Source organism: Larimichthys crocea, chromosome XXII (assembly GCF_000972845.2).
Source record: "Larimichthys crocea isolate SSNF chromosome XXII, L_crocea_2.0, whole genome shotgun sequence".
NCBI classification, from domain to species: domain Eukaryota; kingdom Metazoa; phylum Chordata; class Actinopteri; family Sciaenidae; genus Larimichthys; species Larimichthys crocea.
In genome coordinates, this window is record NC_040032.1 from 7,601,768 (window position 1) to 7,628,781 (window position 27,014).

Genomic DNA, 27,014 nt, shown 5'->3' on the forward strand with positions numbered 1-27,014 from the left:
TATTTGGATCTGTTTTAATTTCTATAACATCATTCATTCAAACTAACATGACATCTATAGTTACCAGTTAAAAACAGGAAATCTGTTTAAAATAACATGTTTATTTTCTGCAGGAGTGATAAAACATGAATAATATGTTGCTTTAAATGGTCCACAGGCTGTGTCCATGTTGTATATCTGCCATCTTTGTTTGACTGACAGTTGGCCACACTGTACCTTACATAGTCATAAACTGTCATGTCATGTGTAGCAGTATCCTCTTCAGAATGATGAAAATCACAATCCCAGGTTTTTGCATAGAAAAACATTTACAGAATTGTTGTTGCACGATCAGAGCTTGACACATCATCCTGGAGACACTGCACGCCAGTGTAAAGTGTGTAAAGTGCAGGAACAGACGGAGTAAGGCAGAAAAGTCGGGTCTAAAACACAACATATCTATTGCTCCAGTGAGATAAGGATGGGAAGAGTTAAGCAGTGCAGAGATAACAGGAGAGGGAAAGAGGTAGAGAGAGATCGATGAAGGAGAGAGCATGGTGAACGGTGGGACATTTGTCAGATAACAGGCAGGGGGCAGAGAAGAGATTAAAAAAAAGAAAATGATCAGGTTCAGGAAATAATTACTTCCCAATTATCTGTATGAATGAGATAAGATGAAATCACTTTATCCTAAAATCTAAATCCTTGCACTGCTCACACAGAGATCCGTTTACCTTTGCTGCATCTGCACTACTAATTTAACAGCATTAAAACACATGAAGCGAAGGCCTCCCTGAGTCTCCAAAGATCAAACATGATCATCAGTTTAGTCATAACTGGAAAAGTTAGACTCTGCAAAACAAATGCCCTCACTCGAAGCTCACATTGATTGTCAGTCTTTTTGTCTTCAGTCCAGCTTTACTTGGCCTGTGGTTTAATTCATATACGTACTGTCACATCTCACACTTCTTGACCCTGACTAACATCCATCAGCTACTGAGTCAGAGCAGGGTAAAATCTCTCTGTCCTTCTCCGTTTCTCTTCTTCCACCTTCATCCGAGCTGTTTTCATCCAGGGCCTCGTTTGCTGCAGCTTCATCTTTATTTTCTGTCTCCAGGAGTCTTTTCTCATCCTTACCTTTTCTGGTATGCTCTTTGTCCTGCCCCTCTTCATCTGAGCCCCCAGACTCCCCTGCTTCCTCTGACAAAGAGTACATCTCTCTGGAAAGCTCTCCTCCACCCGATCCTTCCCCACCGCTGCTCCAGTGGCGTTTCTGGAACAAGCCAAAGTCAGTGATATCTTTAGGCACATTTCTCTTCTGGCTTGACTTGTTGCTGGAGCTCTCATCAGACACTGGGGACAAGAGTCCGTTAGGCAGGCCGTTGGAGGCTTCAGGTGGCCTGGGTGAAGCTGTAGAACTGCCCTGCTTGAGGATGGATGCAATGATCTTGAATCGGTTGAATTTGCTTTTGACTTGGCTGCTCTGGGGGCAGGCGGAATCCTCGAGAGAGGAGTTGGAGTAAACAAGACTGGAGTCCACTGAACTGCCACTGGCCTTTGCCCCCTGTAGAGCAGGCTTCCCCGTCTTCATCATACCCATCACCTCATAACGAAAACTCGAGATATCTTGTTTCAGCTCCTGGCAGAGAAAAAAATAAAAAGTGAGCTCCCTTGGTAAATAAATAAATAATTTTTATTTAATTATGAGTCCTAGTTGTGGGTATCTGCAGAACATTCTGCAGAGTATTGATTCCATTTACACTCAGTCAATACTAAGTGGATAAAGTGGAATTCATAAAATAATGATACAGCACCTTCTTTTCCCTCAGAGCTTACAAGAACATTTAATTGGTGACAAATAATTGACAACTTGTCTCAACAAGCCAGAAGTCAATACTGCTAACAATAATCCTTTTTTTTTTGTGTCAGTAAAATGTCATTTATATGTTGCTGACCAAATAACATTTGTTTTGGCCACTTGAGGGTGGCAGAAATAAGCCGTGAACACGACACTTTATCATATAAGTATGTGGCAAACCTGTTAGCAAGCAGTATTTGCACATCCAGCAGTTATAAAGGAACATTTATTTTGAGTTGTTTGTGTCCACCTGATGAATTTAAGGCTCTCCTTTTAGCTCTGCTTTTAGTCTCTACCGATTCCTGAGGCCCTTTTAGCTGCTAAATGTTCCACTATGTAACTTTATCTGCCATTTGGGTTTTTAGAGCTTTTCTATGAAGAACAGCAGCGCCCGAAAACAACGCTATGAAAGCATTGAGAGAGAACCAGAACAGCAAAACTGTGGGCTGGAGAACCTAAACAATGAGCTCTGACTGTGTGTTTGTCACTAAAAGCTATTCTGAGCAAACAGATCTAGACACATGATTCATTGGTAAGAATTAGAAATATTCATTCTAGGTGCTTTAAATCTTTCTCTTTGCTCTGTAGGAGCTATGCATGTGTACCTTGAAGTTCTCTTCCGTCAGACCTTCCTCTGTCTTGGCATCTCTGATCATGGCTGCCACGTAACGTTTCACCAAGTTTCTCAGTACCTCCTGCATCAGGGATAAAAAATTAAAAAAAAACATCTGTACACAATAAAATCTTCTAATATTGAACGAGTGGTGTTTTACATTACAATGCAAAAAAAGATTCAAAAGATGGCAAAAACACACACAAAGACACATTTCAAGCCACATGTCCTGTGACAATAACCACCTGCAGATACAGACAATGTTAAAGTCCTCAACAGAGAAATGATGATCATCCTGCTGACTGTAATTATGAGGCCTATTGTATGAGAAAAAACAGAAAAGCTTGCTGCTGACACATTGAAAAGGAATGTGATGAAAGGCAGTCAGAGAGCAGGATGTGTGATCTGTCACATACACACACATGCAGACACACACAAACTGTACTTTCTCATACTCAAAAACTCATTCAAGTGGTTAAAGGAACATTATGTCACTTTGCTCATAACAGTGATATCCAGTGGTTAAAAACTGGTACTGCAGCCCGAGAGAGGGAGAAAAATAAGATGTTACTTTCTGATTGTCTTACAGCGGTTATGTTCACTACAATAAACAACCGTATAGATTCCGGTAGGAGAAACATCGCACACAGTTTTGGCAACTTTTGAGAAACGAATCGGCAAATTTAGAGATAAAAGTAACCTGGTCAGTTCCTCCAGGAAACCAGCCTCCTTCTCTGGCAGTAGGAGCTGAGCAGGTCCTGCTGTTCGAGGGTGATTATGTGCCAGGATTCGGGTACTTGAACTCAGTGCCTTTTTAGCTGCCCACAACTGTGTTGTAGAGTCTTTAGAAACTTTATCAAGTTTCATTATTCTCTGATGACACAGCATGGCCATTTTATGATTTAACACAGTAAATATCTGACATATTGTTCCTTTAACTTTGTGGGGTTCAACATATGGGTCTGCACAAAGTTGTTGGACCCCACACTGTGTGTGGGCTCCTTGTATTCAGCCCCCACGGATATACAGAAACAAGCGCGCACACACACACATACACACAGAGGACAATCTCAGCTTGCTTTTAAAGAAACTACATTTACCTGATACTGATGGTTTATCCTCACGTTCTCTGCTGCTCGCCTCTGCACAGAGATCAGATGCCAGAGAGGTTAAGTTACAGAAAGAGTGGGAAACAGGAAGATAAGAAGTTAAATAAAGTATATTTAGTTTTTCTTCACAGTAGCACAGATTTGTTTGAAACTTTGCTGTCTGTGGGTCTTACTCAGTGCTGCAGCCATTTTCTCAGTTAACTGATTCATAATTTTAGGTTTTTAAGTTTTATCTCACCAGAACTCTTGCTTTAACAATCACTGAAATGATGAATAGAATACCGTCAATTTCTCTTCCAATCCACTCATCGTTGCAGCTCTAATACTCTATTATAATGGTGGCTTTTAAAAAAAGTAATTGCTGTCTGTTTGACAAGCCAATCAGCCTAACACACAGCCAGTCCCCACCAGACTTTTTCTCATCAAATAACATCAAACTCTTTTCTTTCTACCCCTGTGAAACATATAACATGTGTTTAAGCATTTGACACCAGACTTACTCCAAGAGTTCCAAAGGTTTCGGGTTGCTTGGATCTTGTCCTCTTGCACACTTGCCTCTTGATCCAGCACATGAGATACCAGAATGATTTGGGGCTGGGGATGATGTTGAACGGGGCTGGCAGAGTGCCTCCTTCCTCAAAGTAACTCATCCACAGCTTTGTCCTGGCAAACTTCCACTCAATGTCTGCATGATCCTGAAACCAACATTATGCACATGAAACAAACTAGCAACACAAGCATTGCTGTATCTATTTTACACACTGGTGTGTTTTAATGTTTGATCTCTTCTCACAGCAATGTGCTGGTAGGAGTTGTTCATCATGGCTATGAGCATGTTGAGGAGCACCACCAGTGAGATGATGTTGTAGGTGCCGAACATGGTGGCGCCGACAAACTCCGTGAACTGATGGTCTGCATCCACGTTGGTGACATACAGGCTGATCAGACCAAAGATTGACCAAAAGAGAGACTGCAGGGTCTCAAACAACCTGCAACAGAAACACACAGTATGTGTTACTCAGATAAATAGTACTGCAGTTGTTGGTGAATATTTTATCAATTGAAAGACTGGAGAAAATGATTTAACTAAAACATCAGTCTCTCTCTTAGCAACTGAAACTTGAGAGATCTCACACATTTTGCAAAGCAGTAGCAACAACATCCATGGACACACAACTCTTTCTTTCTTTGCCACTCAGTTTCACAACATCACACGTCTATCCCACACTCACAAGCACAAGTTTGGATTCATGTGAACTCACGTGGAGAAAGCGTTATTCTGCTCCACACAGCGGATGCCTTTGCATTTGCCCTTCTCATCTGAAGCTTTGGTCTCATAGTAAAAGTAAAGCTGGTTTAGGCCGTTAGCAAAGGCCAGTAAGACCTGCAGAAGGAGAGGAGTTAAGTAAAGTGGATGTAATTAATGAATTAGTGATGTGTTTTTCCCCCCTAATGTTTACTGTACTTCTCCCACATGTATGCAAACAGTTGCACATTTACCAGGCAATAGATGAACAGGAACTTCAGGATGTCCAGCAGCATCCTCCCAAGAGAGATCTGCAGCGGCCCCAGGTGAGAGTTGGCTGTGAACAGCGAGATGAGGCGAAGGGAACTGAAAATGTTGGCAATGGCAAACACTGCTTCAGCTACTAGTGTTGGATGCCACATCTCCCACTGGTTTCTGGGTTTACTACCACTGTACTGAACACGACAAAGGAAAGAACACAGGAAAGTTACATTACATTCTACCGTATAATTACAGTAAAATAAAAAAAATCTACTAGATAACTAGTTACCTTAGTGTAGGCTACAATTTTGAGGGAGATGGTGGCCAGGTATAGAGAGTTCATCACAAAGTCCATCAGATTCCACCAGTCGTGGACATAGTCTTGGAAACCGCCATCCCACATTTGTTTGATTTCTGCCCAGATGAATCCTAGAAATACAGAGATTGCCTGATCATCTCTTCAATAAGCTTATTTTTGATTGGCTGGCAGGTGTCAGTTAAAATAGTAAAATAGAGTTATTTCAAGCATCTGGGATTGTGCAAATAAAAGTTTATTTTCTGCTACAACCTTTGGTGGGAGTTGGAGCATGTGGATGGACATGAAACTCCTCTCACCAGAACAAAAGATCAGATATTACATGATGAAATATCTGGTTAATTTATAAACAAGACTAACACCCCTTTCACTCACCGAGTACCCAGGGCAGAATCATCCATTCCACAGTGGTTGGTGCAGGACCCTGCCTGTCCTGCCTGTCCTGCTCAGTGGTGACAATATGCTGGGAGGCAAGGAGCAACAGGAATAGAAAGGTCAGGTAGGACGCTGTGTGGCAGATGAACTTGATGAAGGGCTTGCGGATGAAGAGGCCGTAGCGACTCTTAGGAGCAATGAGGTAGCAGAGAGCAAACGCAGGGTAGAGGAGGCCGATGAAGACGCAGGTGAAAAACTTCCCTGCCCATTGGCGCCGTCTCCACCCAGGGAACTCATCATACCACCGGGACGCCAAGAGCTGCTGGCAGTTTGGCTGAGCTACAAACTTAAACGAATAAGAGAAGGGAGGAGAGAATTATTATGTGATGACTAAAACAAACTTCAAGATAAGACATGATTGCAGAATTTAAGAATCCTGGAAGAGAGCATCATCAGCCTGAGGCTGTAGTTTTACAAAGAACATAATGCCCCAGTGACCGCAAGCCAGAATTAGCACCTGCAGCAAGATGCAGTTTAGAGCAAACAAACGTAGGAGTAGGATGTGTTGGTGGTGTCAGAATTTGAAGGGTAATCATCAACACACACGTGAATTTAAGAACAAAATCAGGTAACGGCTGTCTTGACAGAAAAAAACAAAAAGGGAACATTACATGCTGTCAAGAGACGAGAGGGTTGTGTTTTTAAGATAACTGCACTGCATTTGATTTTCCTGAGAGGTCTCAATTTGAACTGCGAATTTTATGCCTCTTATCCTCGACAGAAATTAACATTAATCCACATGTTGGAAAAATTTGCATTATTTGACATTTTGTGTTTCTGTGGGATATATTACATGAAAAAATGAACATTTTGACAGAACTAATGCCATTTTTAACTTGATAACAGATACAGATGCATCAAGACTGCAGCTGTGCTGTGGGACTGCCTCAGCCAAACGGACTGAAGCATCAGCAGCACATGGAGATAATCCAGAGGTGTCAGGGATACATCAAAAAGACAAAACAAACTCTGTATGTACAAATAAGTTGAGCATGTTCACAGGAGTGCATGCACATTCAGACACACTCAAGCAGACACACACAGTGTTGTAAAATGTCACATTGAGCCTCTGTGTCAGAGTTAAAGTGTCGACCGGCACCATTAGGTGCCAATTCACCAACTCTGCAGCCTCGTTACCATGGGAACCAGAGATCCCTATCTGTGTTGTGGAGAGACAGAGAGAAAGAGAGAGAGAGAGAGGGCAAGATAATAGGCCTGATCAATGGCAGATACAAGTGGTCAAAATGAGTTTCCTCCACCTGGTGGCTTGGCCTGGACATCCAGAGGGAGCTCGGCCGCTGCTCTATCAAATCAAAAGGAGCCAGTTGAGGTGGTTCAGGCATCTGATTAAGATGCCCCCTGGGCACCTCCCAATTGGAGGTGTTCCGGGCATGTCCAACTGGGAGGAGACCATGGGGAAGACCCAGAATTGGCTGGAATGTGTTGCTGGGGATAGGATCTCTGAAATGCTAAACCTGCTGCTACCGCAACCCTACTCCAGATAAGCAGAAGGAAATGGATGGATGGATGGATGGATGGATGGATGGATAAATGGATGAATGGATGGATGGATGATTAATGATACAGCTTCCACTCTTTATATCACCGTTATATCAACATATTCTGATGATGGAAGAATGAAGAGGAAAAAGCCTTCTGTAAAACTATTCTGAGGGTGAAACTTATTATAGACAAAATAGCTAACCTTATTAAGATGCAGACAGAGGTCTGAAGTAGACCCGCGAGTGCAGGCAAGTCTCGTAATGATTTAAGCCCAGAAAATAATAAAACAAAGAAAACAGTGATAGATTGAATTGTTCTGAAAGCTATTTGTCACAGGTGTTTGGAAGTAAGTGCTCCATCCACAAACAAAAGAGTAGATGTTTGGTTTGCATATTTATTTTGTCAGAACATTATTTCTAATTAATGAGAGAAAAGAAGAGGTACTTGAGCTGCGTGATGGCTCGCCTTAATCAGCATGATATATTAAACTCAGACAGTGGTGGAAATGAGGTCAGAAATTAAGTTAATTAACCTTATAATTAAGAAACCATGCTCACGTTTTTATTTAATTATTTTGTCTGTTTTTCTTTTTAATGTACTGAAAGACAGAACAGATGTTAAATAGTTTAAATATGTCTGAAGTCAAATTTTTTATCAAGTTTTTATCAAGCAGCAGGTAAAGTCCACTGTCATCTTTTAGAGATGTAGTGTGGAATGAGTAAAAATATTATCGTACCTTCTCAGACATCCTCCTCATATACTTTCCTCGGTGGCAGCTGAGACAGGATAATTTGTGTTACTGTCGTATTTTGAACACCAGCCCAGAATCCCAAAGACTTTATTTCCCGTGTGTTATACACAGCTGATTTCTTATACTTTCCTCTCCCAATTCCTTTTTATCACCCAAACCTGTGGTATCTAAACCTCTCTTCATCTGTCACCACCACTTCCAAAACTCAGCTGTAGTAAAGTGTCATGTTTGCCTTGGGAAGCTTATTCGCACAATTCAAACAGGATCCCTCCTCCCTCTAGCTTTACCAACATAAAACATCTGCTGAAAGTGTTCTCCACTCTCACAGATGTGCACTGACAAGCACACAGCCCACAGGTGAAATACAGGTTGTTATGAAGTCCATGGATTTTTAAGAGCATACACTGATGATCTCAATGATGTAGGATGCAGAGTAATTTGTTTTTGATCATCATCCACACAATGTGGACTCTCACATTGAGAGGGTATCAGTGCAATTTCAAGATTTTTGTTTTTTAATCAATGGTATGATATTATTATTATTATTATTATATAATCAGAATCAACCTGCATATCTGAAGCCTAGAAACACACTTAAACCTCTCCACTATGTGAACTTTCAGATGACAAATAGGATTTCGGAATCAACCCGCACACTGACGATCACGCCGTCACCTTTAGTGCATGTGAAGTAGCCTCTCCGAGCGTAAACTACAGTAACAGATGACATAAAGTGCTTGCATGAGATCCAACTGGTCATTTGAGTTTTCTACAAACTGTGCTGACAGGGAATGGAGCGGATCTCTTGTGAGACTCGATAAAAAAAATCATTTGGCGGCTGAACACTGCTCGACATGAGACTGAACTTTGAAGACAGATATCTGTCGCAGTCAATTGCTGTAACAACGGAGTGCTAATGGTCCTTCACCACATAACACATATTCCTGTTAGTGCAATTTCATCTCCATTTAATGGAGACATTAAGACGTCTTGAAGCACTGAATTGCAGTTTTTATGAGCTATCACATGGGGGCAATGTCAAACTACAGCGTGTAAAATGTATAGGTTGTCTCGAAGAGCATTGAATATTAAATAGAGAGAGAGAGTTCCTGAGCACAGTGTGAATCTTCATTGTGCTCACCTGTATTTTTGCAAGTCTATCAGTACAATTGAGATTAATCCACAGTTGAAACCCTCAGGGAGGTAAAAGGGATGATCACAACTCTAATGCGTATGTATTATTGATTATATTTATCTGATTTGGCCTCCTGCTGCAACAAAGCGCAGGCTGCTCTGTTATAGCTGAGCTCTTTAGATGGGAGGCCTGTGGAGATTTCTCTTCAGACCGTTATAAATTGCTTTCCTCAACCCCGGGAGCACGGTGGCAGCAAAGCCGAAAAATACACACAGATGCAAGGATAGGATAAATGCAAAAACCGTAAAACAAGTAATTGTAAACACACGCTGAGCACATAAAAAGGTTAAAAGGAGAGCTGTCCTTCAGATGGTTCAGCTGAGGGTCAAAAACACACTCCTCATGAGTCACTGCAACACTCACCAACAGCAAGCAAAAATAAATTAAAAAAAATCACACATTCAGGCTGAATGTCATGCCAATTATAAGAGCCCGAGTGTTTGTCTGAAAGAGATGAGTGGTGATCACACCGCAGACAACATGCCCTGAACACAGTTACTGCCTCTGTAAAAACAGTCAACTGAGCCTTCCTGGTCCACCTGAGTGTCCACTTAATTCTTGATGCCTCACAGGAGGTAAAACCCTGTCTGGCTTAAAGATCATCTGTCACAGGTATGGAGAAATGACTATAAATACATCTGCACTGAGTGTGAGTTGCAAATTTACTCTGTACTTTGAAGAAAACCATGGTTATATATATATATATATATATATATATATATATATATATATATACAGCCGTCCGTGAAGACCTGAGGGCAGCATGTTCATATTTTCAGAGCAAACTTAAAAAATATTATCTTTTTAAACTGACCTTTACTTGAACTATATTTATAAATTGTCTGTTTATATATTTTAATATGTATAATTTTCACTATTACTTATTTAGTTTGTTAGTTGTCTGTTTATCTCTTTATTTTTGCTTTTTACTCTCATTCTATTTGCCTATTAGTCTATCTATTCATATACTTTCATGTCACACTTTATTTAATTATTTTTCATATTTGGTCTCCTGTATTATTAATATTGTTTATTTATTTCATTTCATTACCTGGCTCTGGTGTTTCCTCACAGCAAGATGATGAGATGACGTTTCCTCAGTTTATGTTGTGCTTTTGTTTATAATAGGGTGGGGTTGAGGGTTGGGGGAGTTATTGCGTGAAGCACTTTGTGTTACATTTTGTTTGTATGAAAAGTGCTCTACAAATAAAGTCTAACTGATTAAGTGATTGATATTCTGGAAAAAAAAATCAAATAATCTCTGTCTAAAACATCCAAGTGGAAAGAATTTCAACATGTCAGTCAGATTATTAGTTCCCAGTGGAAATCAACTTATTTCAAGTTTGTTTTTTTTTTCTTAAAATTGAGTCTTGGAGGTTTGAGATTTAATCCTCTGAGGGCTGATCATTCACCCATGATGCAAAAGCAAATGACCCCAGAGGGTTAGAATACGGCAAATTGCTTCATTGGAATGAAAGAATGTAACTTTTTGTTTTTGGAAGAAAATACTTGATAACTTTTTTTATAATAAACAATGTTACAGACTCAATTACAGTATTAAATTACTTCATAAACTACACACACTGCTACAGAATAAGACTCTCCAGCAGAATAACTTTACCTTGAAATGACTGAACCGTTCTACATTTATCATTTGCAAAGGGCAGCTGGGTGGACTATTCCACACATCACGAGTCAGAGACCTCCATCAAAGTCTCAGTGTGATCGAAGGCTGTTATTGATAGAATGCAGCTGGAGACAATGTTGGGACATCTCCTGGTTAATTAAAACAGTTGCGGCAGAGGCAGCAGGAGGGGGCGTTTGTTCACAGTTTGTGCGACAGTGAAGACAGAGAGGTTGGGTAAGCTGATAGAGGACTGTCCATCATCGTGTCCACCTGTGAACTTGCATTGCTCCCAATTGTCCTTTTGTGACTCAACATGTTCATCTGCCAACCTGCGTCTCGACAGCTGGATGGATGACGGAGGAAACAACAGCTTCATAAATCTAGAAGAAGTGTGACAAGCAGGCAGAGCTTCCAGCAGAAGACAGCTGAATGAATTATAAGTGGCTCCTGGGAGTAATGTGTCTACTTCCTCATCATTTTGCTTCATCTTTATATTCAGTGGAGCAATTCTGCAGCGTAATATCTATTTAACCCCCTTCATGTTCCCTGAGGAAGCTTTCAGCCATCCCATAACTTAGAAATGCTAACAGAACCAGGCCTCCCGGAAAAACATAGCTAATGCATTGATTATATGATTTTAAGCTTTAACACACTCACATCTCCAGCCCATGCAAATAATTATAAAGTGATAATAGAAATGCTAAGTCATTTTACAACATCTTTCCTCCTTAATTATAAAATATCTATATTCTAGAGGCGCTCTCTGTTAGCTGTGAAGGTTTATATAGCAGCAACATGTTTAATGATATATTTAATAGGAATTAAAATGTACCATTTAATTAGTCCCCCACCCCACACACTAATTGTTCCTGGCTCTACCCACTGAGAAAACGCTCACGACACAACAGAAACATAAAGCATGAAATGAGTGGACTGTAAAGGGAATATTGCTGTGGAGTTATCAGCTTTGAACCAACAAGTTCTGCATTAAACAAACACAACACAGAGCATGGAGTGTTTAAGTTTAACTGGATGCACTTACTTGACTTGAACACCATTTTGTGTGGCTCTCTATATGTTAGGGCATTCTGGATTTAGAGCGACAGTTAACGTGGATGAAGTCTTCCCTTGCATCTGCTTTAGTAATGGATTTCAGGCTTTGCCTATCTTGTAATCTGTCTGAGCTGCCAAGTTAAAAACAGATCAAATCCAATCCTGGGCAGTGCCTGGCGCCCTGATGCTAATCCAAGATCACTATGCTGTGTGAAAAGACTTGATGGAGCAAGATTTCCAGGCTTGTCTGACTTTCCCAGGTAACATATAGCGAATGTTGCCTGGGGCATCGTGGATTGAAATCTAACAACAAGCTATACAGTAGGTGAAAGACCGAAGGGAAATAAAAACACAGGTGGAGGACCAAAGGAGAAAAAAACCCCAATATCTTTTATATTACACAATTCAAAAAGCTAAAACTGTGATATTGCAGTCATATATGACTCACACAGCTCTGCCTAGGTGTGTGTGTATGTGTGATATCCCTTTCCCATTACTGCAGCCTCCAAAATAGAGCGACTGTTTTATTTCTGTGTCCTTGTTTTGTCCTTCAAAGACAATATTCTTGTGTTTAAACTGTGATATAATGACGTGAGTATCAAATTAACTACAATTAACTACTACTACAATTACTATTAATTAGTTGAATAACTTGTACTTGAAAATGAAAGCGAGGCTGATAAATGATGTATTAACATCATGCACTAATAATATGCATCACGCTCACCTCTTTCTGGTGGTACTTGATAGCAAGTTTGAGTCTTGCCAGGTCGTTGTTGCCCTCCTCCTCCAACAGGTTGATGTCGTCTCTGTAGTTGAGGATCATCTCCAGCTCTCTGGAGCTTCTGGTCTGGTCCAGGAGGTCCTTGGCAAATTGTTTACACTGCTGAGAGAGCTCCTCATACTCTGATTTGAATTCATTCTCCACCTTGAAGAGAGTGTATGCAGAATACAGGATACTAAGAGTCCTGCAAGAACATTGCAGCTGAAATGTAAGCCAATTTATTAGGGAAAATATATATTAGGGAGACTTGTGTCATGTGGCATGACATATGAGATATATTTTATTTAGATATAATGAAAACATCTGATGTCTGACAGCTCATTTTATTTTTTAGGTAGCTTTTAAATAATGAACTTTAGGTGGTGCTGGTGGAATATTTAATCTGAAAATGAACTGTAGGAGGCATGGATCCAGCTTTTGTAATTATTTCCGTGAAACCGACCCTGGTGTATTTGTGACATTTACCAAGGCCAATTTATATGAATTCTTAGATAACAAATGGACAGGGGCACAAAGAGGTTAATCCATGCAACGTTTGGTTATTACTGTAGTCTTTTGAACTTAAATCCCATCTTTTAGCTCCTCATCTTATTAGCTCACTCTCTCGTCCTCACCTTGCTGAGTTCCTGCAGCTCCCAGCTGAGCCTGAAGGCGGTGAGGAAGGGGTCCTCGCTGGAGAGCGCAATCAGGGAGGGACTCGACAGCGCTTTGTAGATGTTGAGGCGTGAGCGCGAGTGCCGCAGGCTGTCCACGTCTGAACTGGACACGCACTCCACACAGTTACAGCGCACCTGCAACATCAAACAGGGAGAGATACATTTTAATGAGGCTTCCCTGTGTTTAGCCAGAGATCACGTTTTCAGTATACCTTCATGTCTACAAAGAACTGTCATGCCTGTGTTCAGATGATAGAGGACCAATCAGTGAGTTTTTCTATATGCTAAATGATTTATATTTGATGTAGTGTATCTTAATTTGAACAATAACTTGAACTTTTCTTGAACTTTGAACATTTTCAACAGTGTGTAATGTCAAAACTGCACGCAAGACTGCTGACATATTGAAGATGAGTTCTCAAGCTGATAATAACACCAAAATATACTTTAGGTAGAATGTATATCACCATTTAGAGATATATTCATGGTTTACCCACCTCATGTGGCTGCGGCATAGACACGCCTTTCTGCACCAGCAGCTTGATAATTTCATAGTTGTTGGTGTGCGCAGCGAGGATGATGGGAGTGATGTCAGGGGTGAAGTCAGAGAACTGCTTGTCCAATAAGATAGGAGGAACCTTTTAGAGGAGAGGAGAGAATAAAAGCTTTAATCGCTTCACTGAATGAAGCTCTGAGAGCAGTCAGTTTGGCCTTGGACGTCCGTGATCTATTGACATTTTCCCTTTGTCAGGTTTAACTGACATGCTCAGTGCACAGTGCAGGTAATTGGTTTGGTTAAACACAAAGCCCGAAAGATCTCCTGTTCACCCAAGAGTCAGTTCAAAGGTCTTTACAATGAGGTTAAATGCAATGAGTGGGATTAAAATCATCAGCCATCAGACATTTTGGCAGTTGCAGTGAAAGCTGTTCAAGACGTCATGCCCTTGGCCAAAGCCATTAGACAAGATACCATCCATATCAAGACCTCAGTAAAGTGTAGCAAAAAGCATCAGTATGCCACATATTTCAGAGGGAATCATTATTCTCAGCAAGAAACTCATTCCACCTATCCCTCTTATCGCCCACTCCAGCTAAGCCCCATTGGTATTCCCATGTCATTCAGTGGGAATACATGCTGGCGGGCTGCAGAGAAGTAAGCTGGCCCTTTTCACTTCTTTTAATTGAAGCCCTATTATCTGATTCTGTGCCGAGGAAGAAAGGGGGGAGAGGCAGAAGCTAGGGGAATGGTTAGAGGATAAACATGCAGTAGGTATTGACCAATTCAGAAACTTGATGCAGAGAGGACAGATGGGAATGTGAGGCTGGAGTTCTAGAGAGAGACTTTTACAAAGACAAATGTTAAAGACATGGGCAGCTTAACAGAGCAGCTCTTCTGTAACTACACAAGCAGGGAAACTGAGATGAGGATTTGAAATTTGAAGGTCACTTTAGATATACTGTACAAGTTTGAACAGAGCCAATAAGAATGCAACGTACAGGTTGTGGATGGAGCTTGTTGTCCAGGCAGTAGAGTCAGGCTTTGTATTTGCTGGTGACAGTACATTCCTCGCCCATGGCAGAAATGACAGTGACCGTGAATTCATCACCTGCTTCAAACTTTACCTCCAATTTATTCACGCTTGTGACTACAAACAAAATGTGTTCTTCTACTTGTCAACAAACTAGTATAATAAATCTAATTTGAGGGTGCAATCTGTAAGATTGGGGGCATCTATTTTCAGAATTGGAATATAATATTCATACTAATACTAATACTCATACTAAATACTGACTGGACAGTGACTTTCTCTTTTAAACTAGGGAGGTGAGGGTGGTGTGAGGAGATTGCAATCATAAAATCATAATCATTTTTATATTGTAAACCAAATAGTTTTATGTGGTATTAATTTAATTTCAAACAGTAATTAATACATACTCAGGGTTTGTGCTGACCTAAACTCTCTGTAGCAAAATTGACTGTATTATACCGACAATATGCTGATGATCTCTCAGAGAAGTGTTCTCATCTGATTTACTGATGTACAAATAATTTGTTGTGGCACGAGGCTTTTCAGTGGCAGCTTTCTACATGAGAAAACACAAGTGACAGTAAAACACAGTGACTATACTAACAATATAATACAATACTAACAAGTGAGGTGTCAGACACATTGGACTACAGCCCATCCTGCACTGTCTTGGCAGGTGATGGTCACTCACCTGCATTCACTTAAGTATGTACTGTACTGTAGCCTAATGGCGTGTTCACATTTTTTTGTGTGATGAGATTACATGCAAAGACAAATAGACCTATATTTGTGTCCAATCATACTTGGTGAATTCGGTGACTGATTCAGAGCCGTTTAGCAGCGTGAGGAAAGCTCAAGGGTTTTTTTTTTTTTTTTTACTTTTGGGATTAAAAATGTGATCTTCACTCTCGCTTCTCAACACGCCAGCAGCAGGAAATCACAGAGGTGCTGACCTCCAATTATAGCTGTGTGAGCACCCAGAGCTCCAGAGCTCATACTTCATACCTATACAGACACCAGACAAGAAAAGAGACGAACTGGAGAAAAGTAGGTTGGACTACCTGGCAAATGCTGAAAATACGTCTGTTGTTTGATTCCAGCAATCAATAATACTTTACTATGAACTAAGACCACATTGATTAATCCAAACTCGACACAAATTGCCATTATGATGTTATTTTTCATTTCATAATTTTCATCTATTTACACAGCAAAATCCTAAATTATGGACTAATACCACTATAGTAAGACAGATTAAAGCTCTGCCTTGAAGGGGTGTCGTTTAGCTCAGTCGTTAGAGCATCCGCCCCATGTACGAAGGCTCGGTCCTTGCTGTGGCAGCTCAGGGTTTGAATCTGACCTGTGGTTCTTTCCCGCATGTCATTCCCCATCTCTCTCTGCCCACATTCCTGTCACTCTTCAGCTGTCTCTATCAAATAAAGGTATGTAGAGGAATCTGCAAAATGTTTAGTGTGAAGTGAAATAAATTCATTTAAAGCAAAAAAAAAAAAAAAGAATATGAAAATACTACAAAAATGTCAATGTATTTAACTATATTATTGCTGAAATAAAATTTGCAATATATTGTTTCAATGTAAGCCTATCACATTAATCACATTAATGTAGGCATACATCATTCATGATTAGTTACAAACTAAACTGTGTTGGCGGAATAGTGAACAGAGGTAAAATGAAGGATTTAAAATCACAACAATTGTGGCTGCAAACAGGAACTATTAGCAATCGATGTGTGGATCAGGAGGAGAATATTTCAACAAGCCAGTAAACAGTGAACCGATCACAAGTGCCGGAGGCCACGCCAGTGAGGTGTCTACAGCACCTGTTAGGCAGGCAAACGGCGCAAAGCAGTGAGGAGATATAACTCGTGTTACCTTGTGGAGTTGTGAGGAACTGTTCCAGTGCTAACTATTGGTACAGTCTGTCTGACAATAAATCATCTTATGAGGCATAAGTCATAACAGTGGGACTTACGAGTGCCTAATATTTGCTGAAGTGGTAAATGGTGTAAAAAGTTTGAGAACCACTTCAATAGTGGTTGAAACATTGAATTAAATACCTTGAATGCAAACCTGACTGTGGAACAACAAACCAGCTCTTTACTCTTATGGGAGTGCAGGTTGGATTATGGGAGCGACCATCCAGTCTACATGTGCTTTGTGGATTTTGGAAAGGCCTACAACCTTGTCCCCTGGGGGCTCCTTTCAGGGTTAGAGTGTAGGGTCCCAGGGCTGTTACTTAAGTCATTTTGTCCTTGTATGACCAAAGTAAGAGTTGTGTCCCTATTCTCAGCACAAACTCAAATATGTTCTCAGTGGGTGTTGGACTCTGCCAAGGTTGCCCCTTGTCCAGATTCTGTTTGTGACATTCATGGAAGGGAACTCAAGGGTAGCTGGGGCGAGGATGATGTCCAGTTTGCGAACTTCAGGACTGCATCCACGGAATGCTGCATCCAGGCTGGGAGTGAGTTGCTGCCCCAAGTATCTGGTGTCTTGTCACATGTAATGAGAAAATGGAGCATGATGTTGGTGCAGCATCTGCAGTATTGTGGATGCTGTACCGAATTGTTGTGGGGAAGAGGCAGCTGAGCCAGAAGGCAAAGCTCTTTATTTCCTACTTCATCTACATTCCAACCCTCACCTATGGTCATTATTGGGTAGTGGCCGAAAGAATGAGATCATGGATACAAGCAGCCGAAATGAGCTTCCTCTGCTGGATGACTGGGTTCAGGCTCAATGATAGGGTGAGGAGCTTGGAGATTCAGAGGGAGTAAAGTAGAGCTGCAGCTCCTCTTTGGTGGTGTTCTGAGCATATCCAACTGGGAGGAGACACAGGGGCAGATCCAGAACCCGCTGGAGGACTACATAACCCATCTAGTCTGGGAATGCTTCAGGATCCCCCAGGCGGAGATGGAATGCCTTGCTGGTTGCCTTGCTCAGACATCTGGAAGGAGCGGGGAGTAGAACCGCTGCTGACACTTCACGTTACAAGAAGCCTCTGATTAGGATGCCCACTGGGTGCCTTCCTTTTGAGGTGTTCCTGGCATGTTTAACTGGGAGGTGACAGGGTAGTCTAGCTGGAATTTCACATAACAGGTGAAAACTTTGACCTGCTGGTGGCACTAGATGAGTAGCAAGGGGATCACCAAAGTCATTCAGATTAATCCTCTGGATAACATAAAAATTTGTACCAAATTTCATGGTAACCCAGCCAATAGTTATTTCAGATGTTTCAGTCTGAACTAAAGTAGTGGACTGACAAATGAACCGACATGCCATCTATAGATCCACAGTGATTGCATGGCTAAGAAGACACTCATCATTTTGCTGGATGGTTGGTTGGTTTGCCTTGGCAATTTTTTTTAAATATTTTTCAAAGCTCAATAGATAGATTTGATTTAATTCTGAAAAAAATGGCTAAAATACATCAACAAAAGATGTGAATGCACATCACATCAATACAAGATCTGTGATGCACTGAGTCGTTTTGAAAAATTTTACTCAGTCTGAGTAAAAATAGAAATAGTAGCATTCACTGAAACGTCATTTTATCATATGGACACTAATTCCTTATATACTTTACTCTGAGAGCAGTCACAATGAAGAAGCAACTCCAAGTGTGGCACAGAGCCACGTCTGAGAGTCGTCCTATTTTGCAGAGGAGGATGATCTAATAAGCTATATACTCTTTTTTCCATGTGGGAAGAGGAGGGACATCAAATAATCTACATCAAACGGCCTTGGCCTGTGCCCAAGCACACAGCAAGCAGAGTGCAGGGTGGTATATGTGTAGATATGATAATAGTGGTGAAATGAAACAAAATTAGAGCCCACTTGTCCTCATAATGCATATGTGTTAGTCATATTAGGATGAGGCATCCACGATAAGCATATTGATTAAAAATGCAACACTAACATCGGTGTGATGTTTTCACTGTGCACCCTTTTTCCAGCCTCCCAGCTGGTTCTCACCTGTCATCCCACAACATCACAAACACTGTTGAGGTAAAGCTCAGCACAAAGAGCAGGTTTGCTTTTGAATGACACTGCAGAAACGAAGCTCGAATCTTTGTGGATAAGTAAGTAATACTTGCATCATGCTCTGTGTTTTTACCACAGCAACAAGGGGGGATCCCCTTATCTAACTATCTTCATATGCATATGATATAGCCTTTTAATGTAATCAATGAGCTTCTCGTGGGTAAATCTGGTAGCGCTGGAATGATGTATTTTCACAACCTACTCTGTGTGACGGGTAGAGGCACTATCTTATGAAGGCATTAAGGTAAAGAGGAAATGTAGGAGCTGATAGATGTCACAGCTGAGGGGTTTGGACTGAAAATGCATGGTCTCTGTACCACAGCACCCTCCACATTCATTTTACAAACAGGCCTGAGCCATCTCTTTGTGTGCTCTCTTTTGTTCTCTTTCTTCCATTTTCTTTCATTCTGCCCTTTTTTTCCCCACAATGTTGCTTTATTTCATGAAAGCCAAAGATTCAACAAAACACGAAGAGTAATATAGTCTTCCATTTACTTCATGGAGACAAACACACATCTGTTTCTTTGTGCTATATGCTGCTGATGGTGAGGAAAGAGGAAGACGACATGTGAGGCATGTATGAGTGTGTGTGCTCCAGCTCGTGTGGCAGGAAGAAGTAAAAGAAAACACTCCTTGAGTGGAGAGCAATCAGTGTGGCGGCACCAATCTGAAATTAATTGGACTGTATTCGTTTTTGATGGCAGTAATTAAATCTCTAAACAGGAAGACTAATCGGGTAGAAGATGGGATTTGTTTATGAGCAGCAGTAATACATTCTCAAACTAATCTGAATACTCCAATTTGAAATAAAAAAAAGTATACTACACTCTTACTTTGGATTTTATTTCCTTTCAGTGCAGCCATGCAGTCTCTATCTGTTAGACCTGTTCCTTCTCCAAAAGTCTCATGAAGACAGCTTTTTGAAGTGTCAGCTTTTGCTCTTGCCAACAATGCTGGGTCAATTATTTTAGATGGTATAAAAAGCTCCAGGCAACTGCATACAGCTACACAGTGAGTACGAGTATTTTACTGGCTGACACCGCACTCTGTCGTTCATTAAGATTCACGGTTCCTCGAAGAACAGTTCTCTGGGGTTCGAGACAAAGCTGGGAGATCTTTTCTTAATCATTTAGTCAAACAAATGACTGTTTTCACAACGGCTCATGTGCAGCGCATTAGTGCATTAGTACAATGTCATATTCTGTTGGATAAAAGACCTCTTATCATGCCTCCTACAAACAAAACTTCAAACTGAAATGAGATAAAAACAAAGTGAATTTTATCAACTACAAAAAAAATGATGCAATTTGGTTCCGGAAAAATAAGAAAGGCATTTCTTTCAGAGAGATAAACATCAATACTCCCCCAGCCTCGTCTGCAGCTCACTGTCTGTGCTGCGACACACTCCTGCCTCATGAAAAAGCTCTTCCATTCCTATCACTTTCCTCCTCACCTGCATGCCACCGCTAGGCTTCTTGTGATTTAGCAGCAGCTCCACGGCTCCCACCACTTCCTTGCGGATCGCGTGCAGCAGGGCATCTCCGACGTAGACGTTGAAGCTCAGCAATAGTTCAACGATTTCCAGGTTCTCGTTCTCAATGGCAATCAGCAGAGCTGTGCGGCCAAGCGGGTCGATGCAGTTGATGTTGATCTTGAAGTAGATCTCTGCCTCCTGACAAAATAAGGTTGTGGTTGAAAGTCGGGGCTTTGTTTAAGGAGATACACTGGGATTTGGTCTAAAACAACATTATTGATTAGAAGGGAAATTACTCATTGAGAGGGAATACACATGGATTTTTGAAAGGAAATGCTCTTCACACCTTTGAGATCTGACAGAGCAGCTCAAAGTCTATAGGCTTTGTTTGCAGCACTGATGACCACAGTCTAGTAATCTAACCATGGGTCCTGAAATCCTGTAATTAGCTGTTGCTAATTTGACAGAAGCAAACAGTTTTGGACAGTGCTCGGACGTCGTCTGACTGTATCTGTTTTCATTTTGTGTGGAAAACATATTGGAAGTGAATATGGGCAACAGTAAGAAAATATCCATCTAAGTTCCAACCCTCAGCTATGGTCATGAGATTTGAGTAGTGAAGCAGTGGAAATGAGCTTCCTCCGCCGTGTGGCCGGGGTCAGCCTTAACATTAGGGTAAAGGCTCGGACATCCGGAGGGAGCTCGAAGTAGAACCACATGCTCCTCTCTGGAGGTGTTCTGGGCATGTCCAACTGGGAGAAGATACAGGGACAGACCCAGAACCTGCTGGAGGAGGATTACATTGCCCATCGAGGAGGAGTTGGAATGCATTGCTGGGGGGAGGAAATCCAGAATGCCCTGCTAAACCTGCTGCCACCACGACCCAACCCCGGATAAGCAGAAAATGGATGGATGGATGGATGGATGAATTGATGGAGTAGAGGATATCATACATGTCTAAAGTTATGTTAGTTGTGTATGTTAGCTACTAGGATCAGGACAACAGATAGCAAAATCTATTCTGATCTTTTTAATTGTTATGAGTGAAATTTAAGCAGCAAAATTGGGTTTAAGATTGAGATTTGCTCTCTAGAAAATACATTTTTCTTGCCATAGTTGTACATTGTGTTGCCTTGCTGCAAAGCTTGTTTTCTTTTTCTTTTTTTATATAGCATTTTTGGCATCCCAGATACTGTGGAACTAACAAACAGCTGGTCTCAAGCAGTATTTTGTGGCCAGACAGGTGTTATTGGAAAGTGAAGGACTATCATAGCAGTGCATGCTACCCATTAATCTTCTAATCTTTTCTAAATCAATCCAATTAGATTAAGGCTTCAATTTCCATCCATTCATCTATCCATAATTTAGAGTTTCACTGGCCGTATGCATGAATACATTTACCAATCAAATGATCAGTTCTTCCATGCATTTAAACACACACACATACCTCCAGAGCCTGTTTGACACTGCCGTAGTCTCCCTTCTCCACGGCTCCAAGGTAGGCTTTCTCCAAAGGCGACAGCTCCGACTCGGCCCTCACAATTCTCAGCGGGATGCGGTCCCGGTATGAGGAGCTGTCAGTCCGCCGATAGTATAGTTGTGACATCTCCCCAGGCTTCAGCTTACCAGCACTCCGTTAACACTGCTACAGCTGCTGCCAGGCTGGGGCAGTTCACACTAGAGGGGACAGGAACAAAGGTGTTATAGGAAGAAGACTCTTTGACTTTCACAAGTAAGCATTTCTTGCAGTGAGACATATCTTTTCGTGACTTTGGAGTTGTTTGTGCATCGCTTTTAATCCTCAAGTGTCTCACATATCTCAGCATCAGCAAACATCTCATGTCACTGCATTGTTTTCTGCCCAAGCGGCAACCTCCATGGCTGGAAACTGCCAAAAACTGCAGTTCCTTAAACGTCAACTTGAAGCTGGCTACAGAATGAGTCAATCTTCGTAAGCCCATGTCATGTCCAACTTCACAGCAGAAATAAACATGTTTACAGCCTGGTACAAAAAACTGTTTTGGTCTCTATAGCTAAATTTCCCCGTTCATGACAACCAATGTCAGTATAAACACATGACTGATGTTACCCTTGGGTTTCTGAAGCATCATTTTGGTGGTGTTGGCTGCCATATCAGCTGTACTGCTTCTTCTGCCTACGGGCTAATCAAAATATTGTCAAAGGTGTGGATCATCAGCTGTTAATTCTTCATAACTTTAAGTGTTAATATAATTTGAACAAGTGAGTTGTGTAAAAATTCACCCTCAGTAAATTGGACACGGAGGTTGCTGCTTGATGACAACTAAGGCTGATTTTCTATAGCGCTCTCCTGCTGAAATTATATTTAATTATACTATGCTATTTAAAGTTATGCATAATTAACAGCGTGGCCGCTTTGATTGACAAGTGTGTGGCTTGTTTACATTCAGCCCACCTCAGCTCCACCCACGACCCTCCTCTTTAGACTGACTGACAGGTGACAGAGGCAGGAGTGCCAGGATGGCAGTAGAGCCACCACTGAACTTCACAACAGCTCTTTAGAAACCTATTGGTGAGATCACGGATACAACATATATGTTTTATACTCTCTATGTTTCGCCACTGTCAGGGCAATTTTATCTTCACGAGAAAAATATAGCAAAATTTTGCAGCAATTGTTCCAGCTCAACCTATTTCACCATCATGATACACGGCATCAGGCTTGAAGCACTGCACCTTAAATGGCAGGATGTTTTCAGTATCAGAAATACTTTATTAATCCCCACAGGGAAATTGTTTTTGTTACAGCAGCTCCCGAACGGTAAGTGAGATAGTAAGTGATAGCAAGAAAACAAAACTTTAACACTATACACCTATACGATATCCTATTTTAACATTATATACACGTGTATAATAATAGTTAAATAATACCAGTAACAGTAAAATAAAAAACAAGTAACAGTGAACTTTGCAATATGTAAATCAGAAACCTTATAAAGAATTTAGTCTTTGAAAGACTGTACAAAGAGAATAGACACTGATTGTTTAAAGTGCAGTATGCATGTGTGGAAGATTTCACTTACTGTATGTATTGCACAAGTCAGTTTGACAGCTACTGGACTTTACTTGGCGTGTCTGATATTTTGAGGGATTTACTAATAGCTTTAGTGTCATTAGCAATGCTTGCTAATTGATCAACAGCAGCTAACTTCGTGGTTGCAACAAAATGAGAGCAACTCCGGCTCCGGCTGTGCAGCTTGACAGAAACAAGCCTTCACAGTGACACTGTACAGGATTTCCTCCTAACAAGGCAATGGTCAAGATCACTAGATTCTCTGGAATCTGGTCTATAAATACACTGTAAAAAAAAATAGAGGATGAGGGAATGGTGTTGACAGTTACATGAAAACTAGCACTAGTAAATTGTTTCTGTGGCGAGTTCATCTTAAAAACGTGGTAACACTTTCCTTCTTTGGATGTGGATCTCCTCAGTCAATGTTACTATAATAATGACCTCATTCTAACATCAGTATCAGAAATTGGAAGTTGGCTGTATCCACTGAAAGGACAAAAGAAGTGAATATAAACACAAAGGGTAATTCCTTTTAAAGGATTTAAAGGGGGAAACGGAAGAGGTTACATGCGACTAAATATGGTCTAAAAATAAGACATGATTTGATACCCCCCATGACAACTCATTAGCACTCTACACGTCTCTATTCAGTGAATAATGAGCTGGTTTGACTCAGGGCAGCCCAATTAGTTTAGAAGAACATGGACGGTACTTTCTTTAATAAATATGTGTAAAAGTGTGTGTGATTTGCCCAAAGCACTGTATCCTAAAATAACACATTTAAAGGAATAGATTTACATTTTAGGAAATATGCTGAGGAGATGATCACTGAAGCAGTAATGAATTAATGAGGTTATGAAGCTGGGGCCAGAATATTTCATCGTTACAGCAGGGGTTAGTTTATCTTAGTTAGCTTAGCACATAACAGACATAACTTCTATAATCTGGCTTTGTCATAAAGTAATAAAATCCACCAACAGCTCTTAAGCTTTCAAAGTTTAGTTTGTACAAAAAAACAAAGTGTAAAAAATCATGTTGTGATTTTACACTTGGTAACTTCCTCCCCGGCAACTTCACAATGATGACAAGACAAGTTAACTGTGTACTTAACCACCTGTAAAATTACAATGGGATGTTAACCAAACACAATATAACATTAATTACTAAGCTTTACAAGCTGTGCTAGCTGGATTTTGTTATCTTTGAGGGGTTAGATGTTTCCTCCTGTTTCTAAGTGAACCAGCTGCTGGTGTCCAACTGCTCCTTTAACTCATTCATTTCAAGTTGATGGAGTTTCATCTTCAAGTTTGAGCAGTATTTTTTTCAGAGGCAGGTGGCAAGCAACAATGTGATTGTTTAGGTTTTGAACTAGCAACACTAATGTAATGTACCCACAGCCTGGTGTGCTGCAGAAGCAGGACTTTAAAATGGCTGAAGTGCAAGTAGGTAACACCAAAGTTGAAGATATGAGAGAAAGTAATTCACTGTCAGATGTTTCTAAGCAGCATTTTTTTTTTACATTGTGTCACCTATCATCTCATCTTACAGCCAAGGTGCCACTTTACTGGTGCAGGCATGCTCTCGTTGCCCTCTGATTTCTCTCCGTGAAATAAAAGAACTTCAAAATACTCATGAAAAAAGAAAGATTGGCTCCACTGAGACCTTTTTTCATACTTGACAGCCCTTTTGGTAGAAGGTTTTCACACCCCATTTGAGATCCTTGGTGTTAGTTTAATATCGCTATGGCTCTTTGTGGAGCAATTTCATTTTGAAGACAAAAATATGTTGAGACGGGAGAGTAAAAAATCATGGAGAAAAAAATCTGCGCCCTGCAGTAAGTCTGGATATTGGTGCCAGTACAGACGCAGATTTTTTTGGAACGGACCCCAAAATGAGTATTGACGTGTCGTTAACAACATAAGGCCACTTAAACAACAGTTTTTAACATCTTTTTAAAACGCATCAAATTATTTATCAGCAGTCTATTTCACATTTATCTGTGAGATCACATATGGGTGATGTCACCTCAGCTCACATGTCATGGGTACACTTATTAGGCCTTTTCCAGGTAAAAAAACAACAAACAAAAAAAACATAATGGCTTAATTGTTGGACAAAACAAAAAACAGCAGCTATAAAGTAAGACACCAAGAAGAACCACCAGTACAAGAAGATTTGTGGATGGTGTCCTGATATCTGTGTGCTATTATTGAAACACACACACACACACACACACACACACAGACACATATACACACACAAACATGCACACACAGACACATATACACACACAAACATGCACACACAGCCTTCTGTGCAGAGGCTTTTTTTTCTAGTAATCACAGTTTCTTGGAATCAATATTTAGAAACAGAAAATCTGAGCTGTTTTGTTACACAGACCTCGGGATCAGCGTCAGAGCAAAAATATCTTTAATATTCTGAAAGTTGTATTGATCACACAGCACACACTACATAGATGAGCTTTCCAATGGAGCATGCAGCCCATTTAGAGAGGCCTGTCCCGTGTTCACAGTGACAGAAAAACAATCATAAAATTGTCAGCATTCAGTAATTAACGACAACAGGTCTGTGCAAACTGGCACGGTGTGTGTGTGCCATTTGCAGTGAATGGCGCCTGCACACACTCACAGGTGAGACATTTGACATTTTTATTTCTGTGTTTGTGTGAGAGAAAGGTTCCAGGGGTTAGGGTAATAGCACACAGAGAGAAAATAAAAATGGGTTGTAAAAATAAGACAGCTGGGGACCGTGAAGGTGCCCAGTTCCATTTTTTTAAATCTGTAGTCTCCTCCTGTCTAGCGTGAAAAGCCTTTTTTTAGCAGAAATGTGAATTTTCAGGTACATTGGAGCAAATAACTAACCTGTGGGACGTTGGGCATTGGAACTTCGCTCATGGAGATCAATGTTCCTCCTCTGGAAAATATTCCAAGACCACATGTAGACTATTAAAACAGATGCGTAAAGCTTAAAAAAAAAAAAAAGGAAAAATCACCTTAACTTCTTGAATTTCTCATCCCCTAAATGAAACCTGCAGTGTGGATCTGCGTGGAGACCCCGCTTCTTAATGTGTTGCTTCCTTGTGATGCCAGTCCGTCTTTCTCTTGCTTTTTAGTCTAGTCTGCATTCTCCTTTCTCATGTTTGAAGACTTGACAGTACTCCCACTGTACATCCACATTTCGGTCCGTTTTGATCACGACTTCCATTCGCTCTAATTTTGGAAAAAAAAAAAAAAAAAAAACGCAGACCGGCGCACACCGCAGTCAGTTCACCGCGCAACAAATCCAGGAGACAAAAATAAGCAACAGCGAAGTTTCCTCGGTGGATTACACCGGGTTTAGAAACGCGTCCAATTTCCTTCAGGGTGTATTTTCACCGATGCACAATCGACTTATCCACCTGTTGGGACTGATTGAGCAAGAAAAAAATAACACACACACACACACACACACAGCGCCTCCAGAAATAAACGTAGAGCAGCCAGATGCCTGGCAGG

At 40.8% G+C, this 27,014-nt stretch overlaps 1 protein-coding gene across 3 annotated transcripts; it reads right to left on the minus strand.

Annotated features, from left to right (window-relative positions):
* Window positions 1–11: 11 nt before the first annotated feature.
* Window positions 12–27,014, minus strand: LOC104936460 (short transient receptor potential channel 4). 3 transcript variants are annotated; one of them, XM_019275719.2, is made up of 16 exons: window positions 26,549–27,014; window positions 26,382–26,433; window positions 21,895–22,124; window positions 20,427–20,645; window positions 13,884–14,024; window positions 13,345–13,521; window positions 12,674–12,874; window positions 5,758–6,103; window positions 5,356–5,495; window positions 5,060–5,260; window positions 4,822–4,943; window positions 4,353–4,548; window positions 4,060–4,254; window positions 3,551–3,592; window positions 2,443–2,532; window positions 12–1,618 (listed from the first exon to the last, which is right to left on the minus strand). In XM_019275719.2, the coding sequence occupies exons 3-16, from the start codon at window positions 22,051–22,053 to the stop codon at window positions 959–961; spliced, it is 2,889 nt and encodes a 962-aa protein (XP_019131264.2). In that variant the 5' UTR covers window positions 22,054–22,124; window positions 26,382–26,433; window positions 26,549–27,014; the 3' UTR covers window positions 12–958. The 3 variants fall into 3 exon arrangements, with proteins under 3 accessions (XP_019131264.2, XP_019131265.2, XP_019131263.2); XM_019275720.2 differs by lacking the exon at window positions 26,382–26,433 and having other exon boundaries at window positions 26,513–27,014; XM_019275718.2 differs by having other exon boundaries at window positions 26,382–27,014.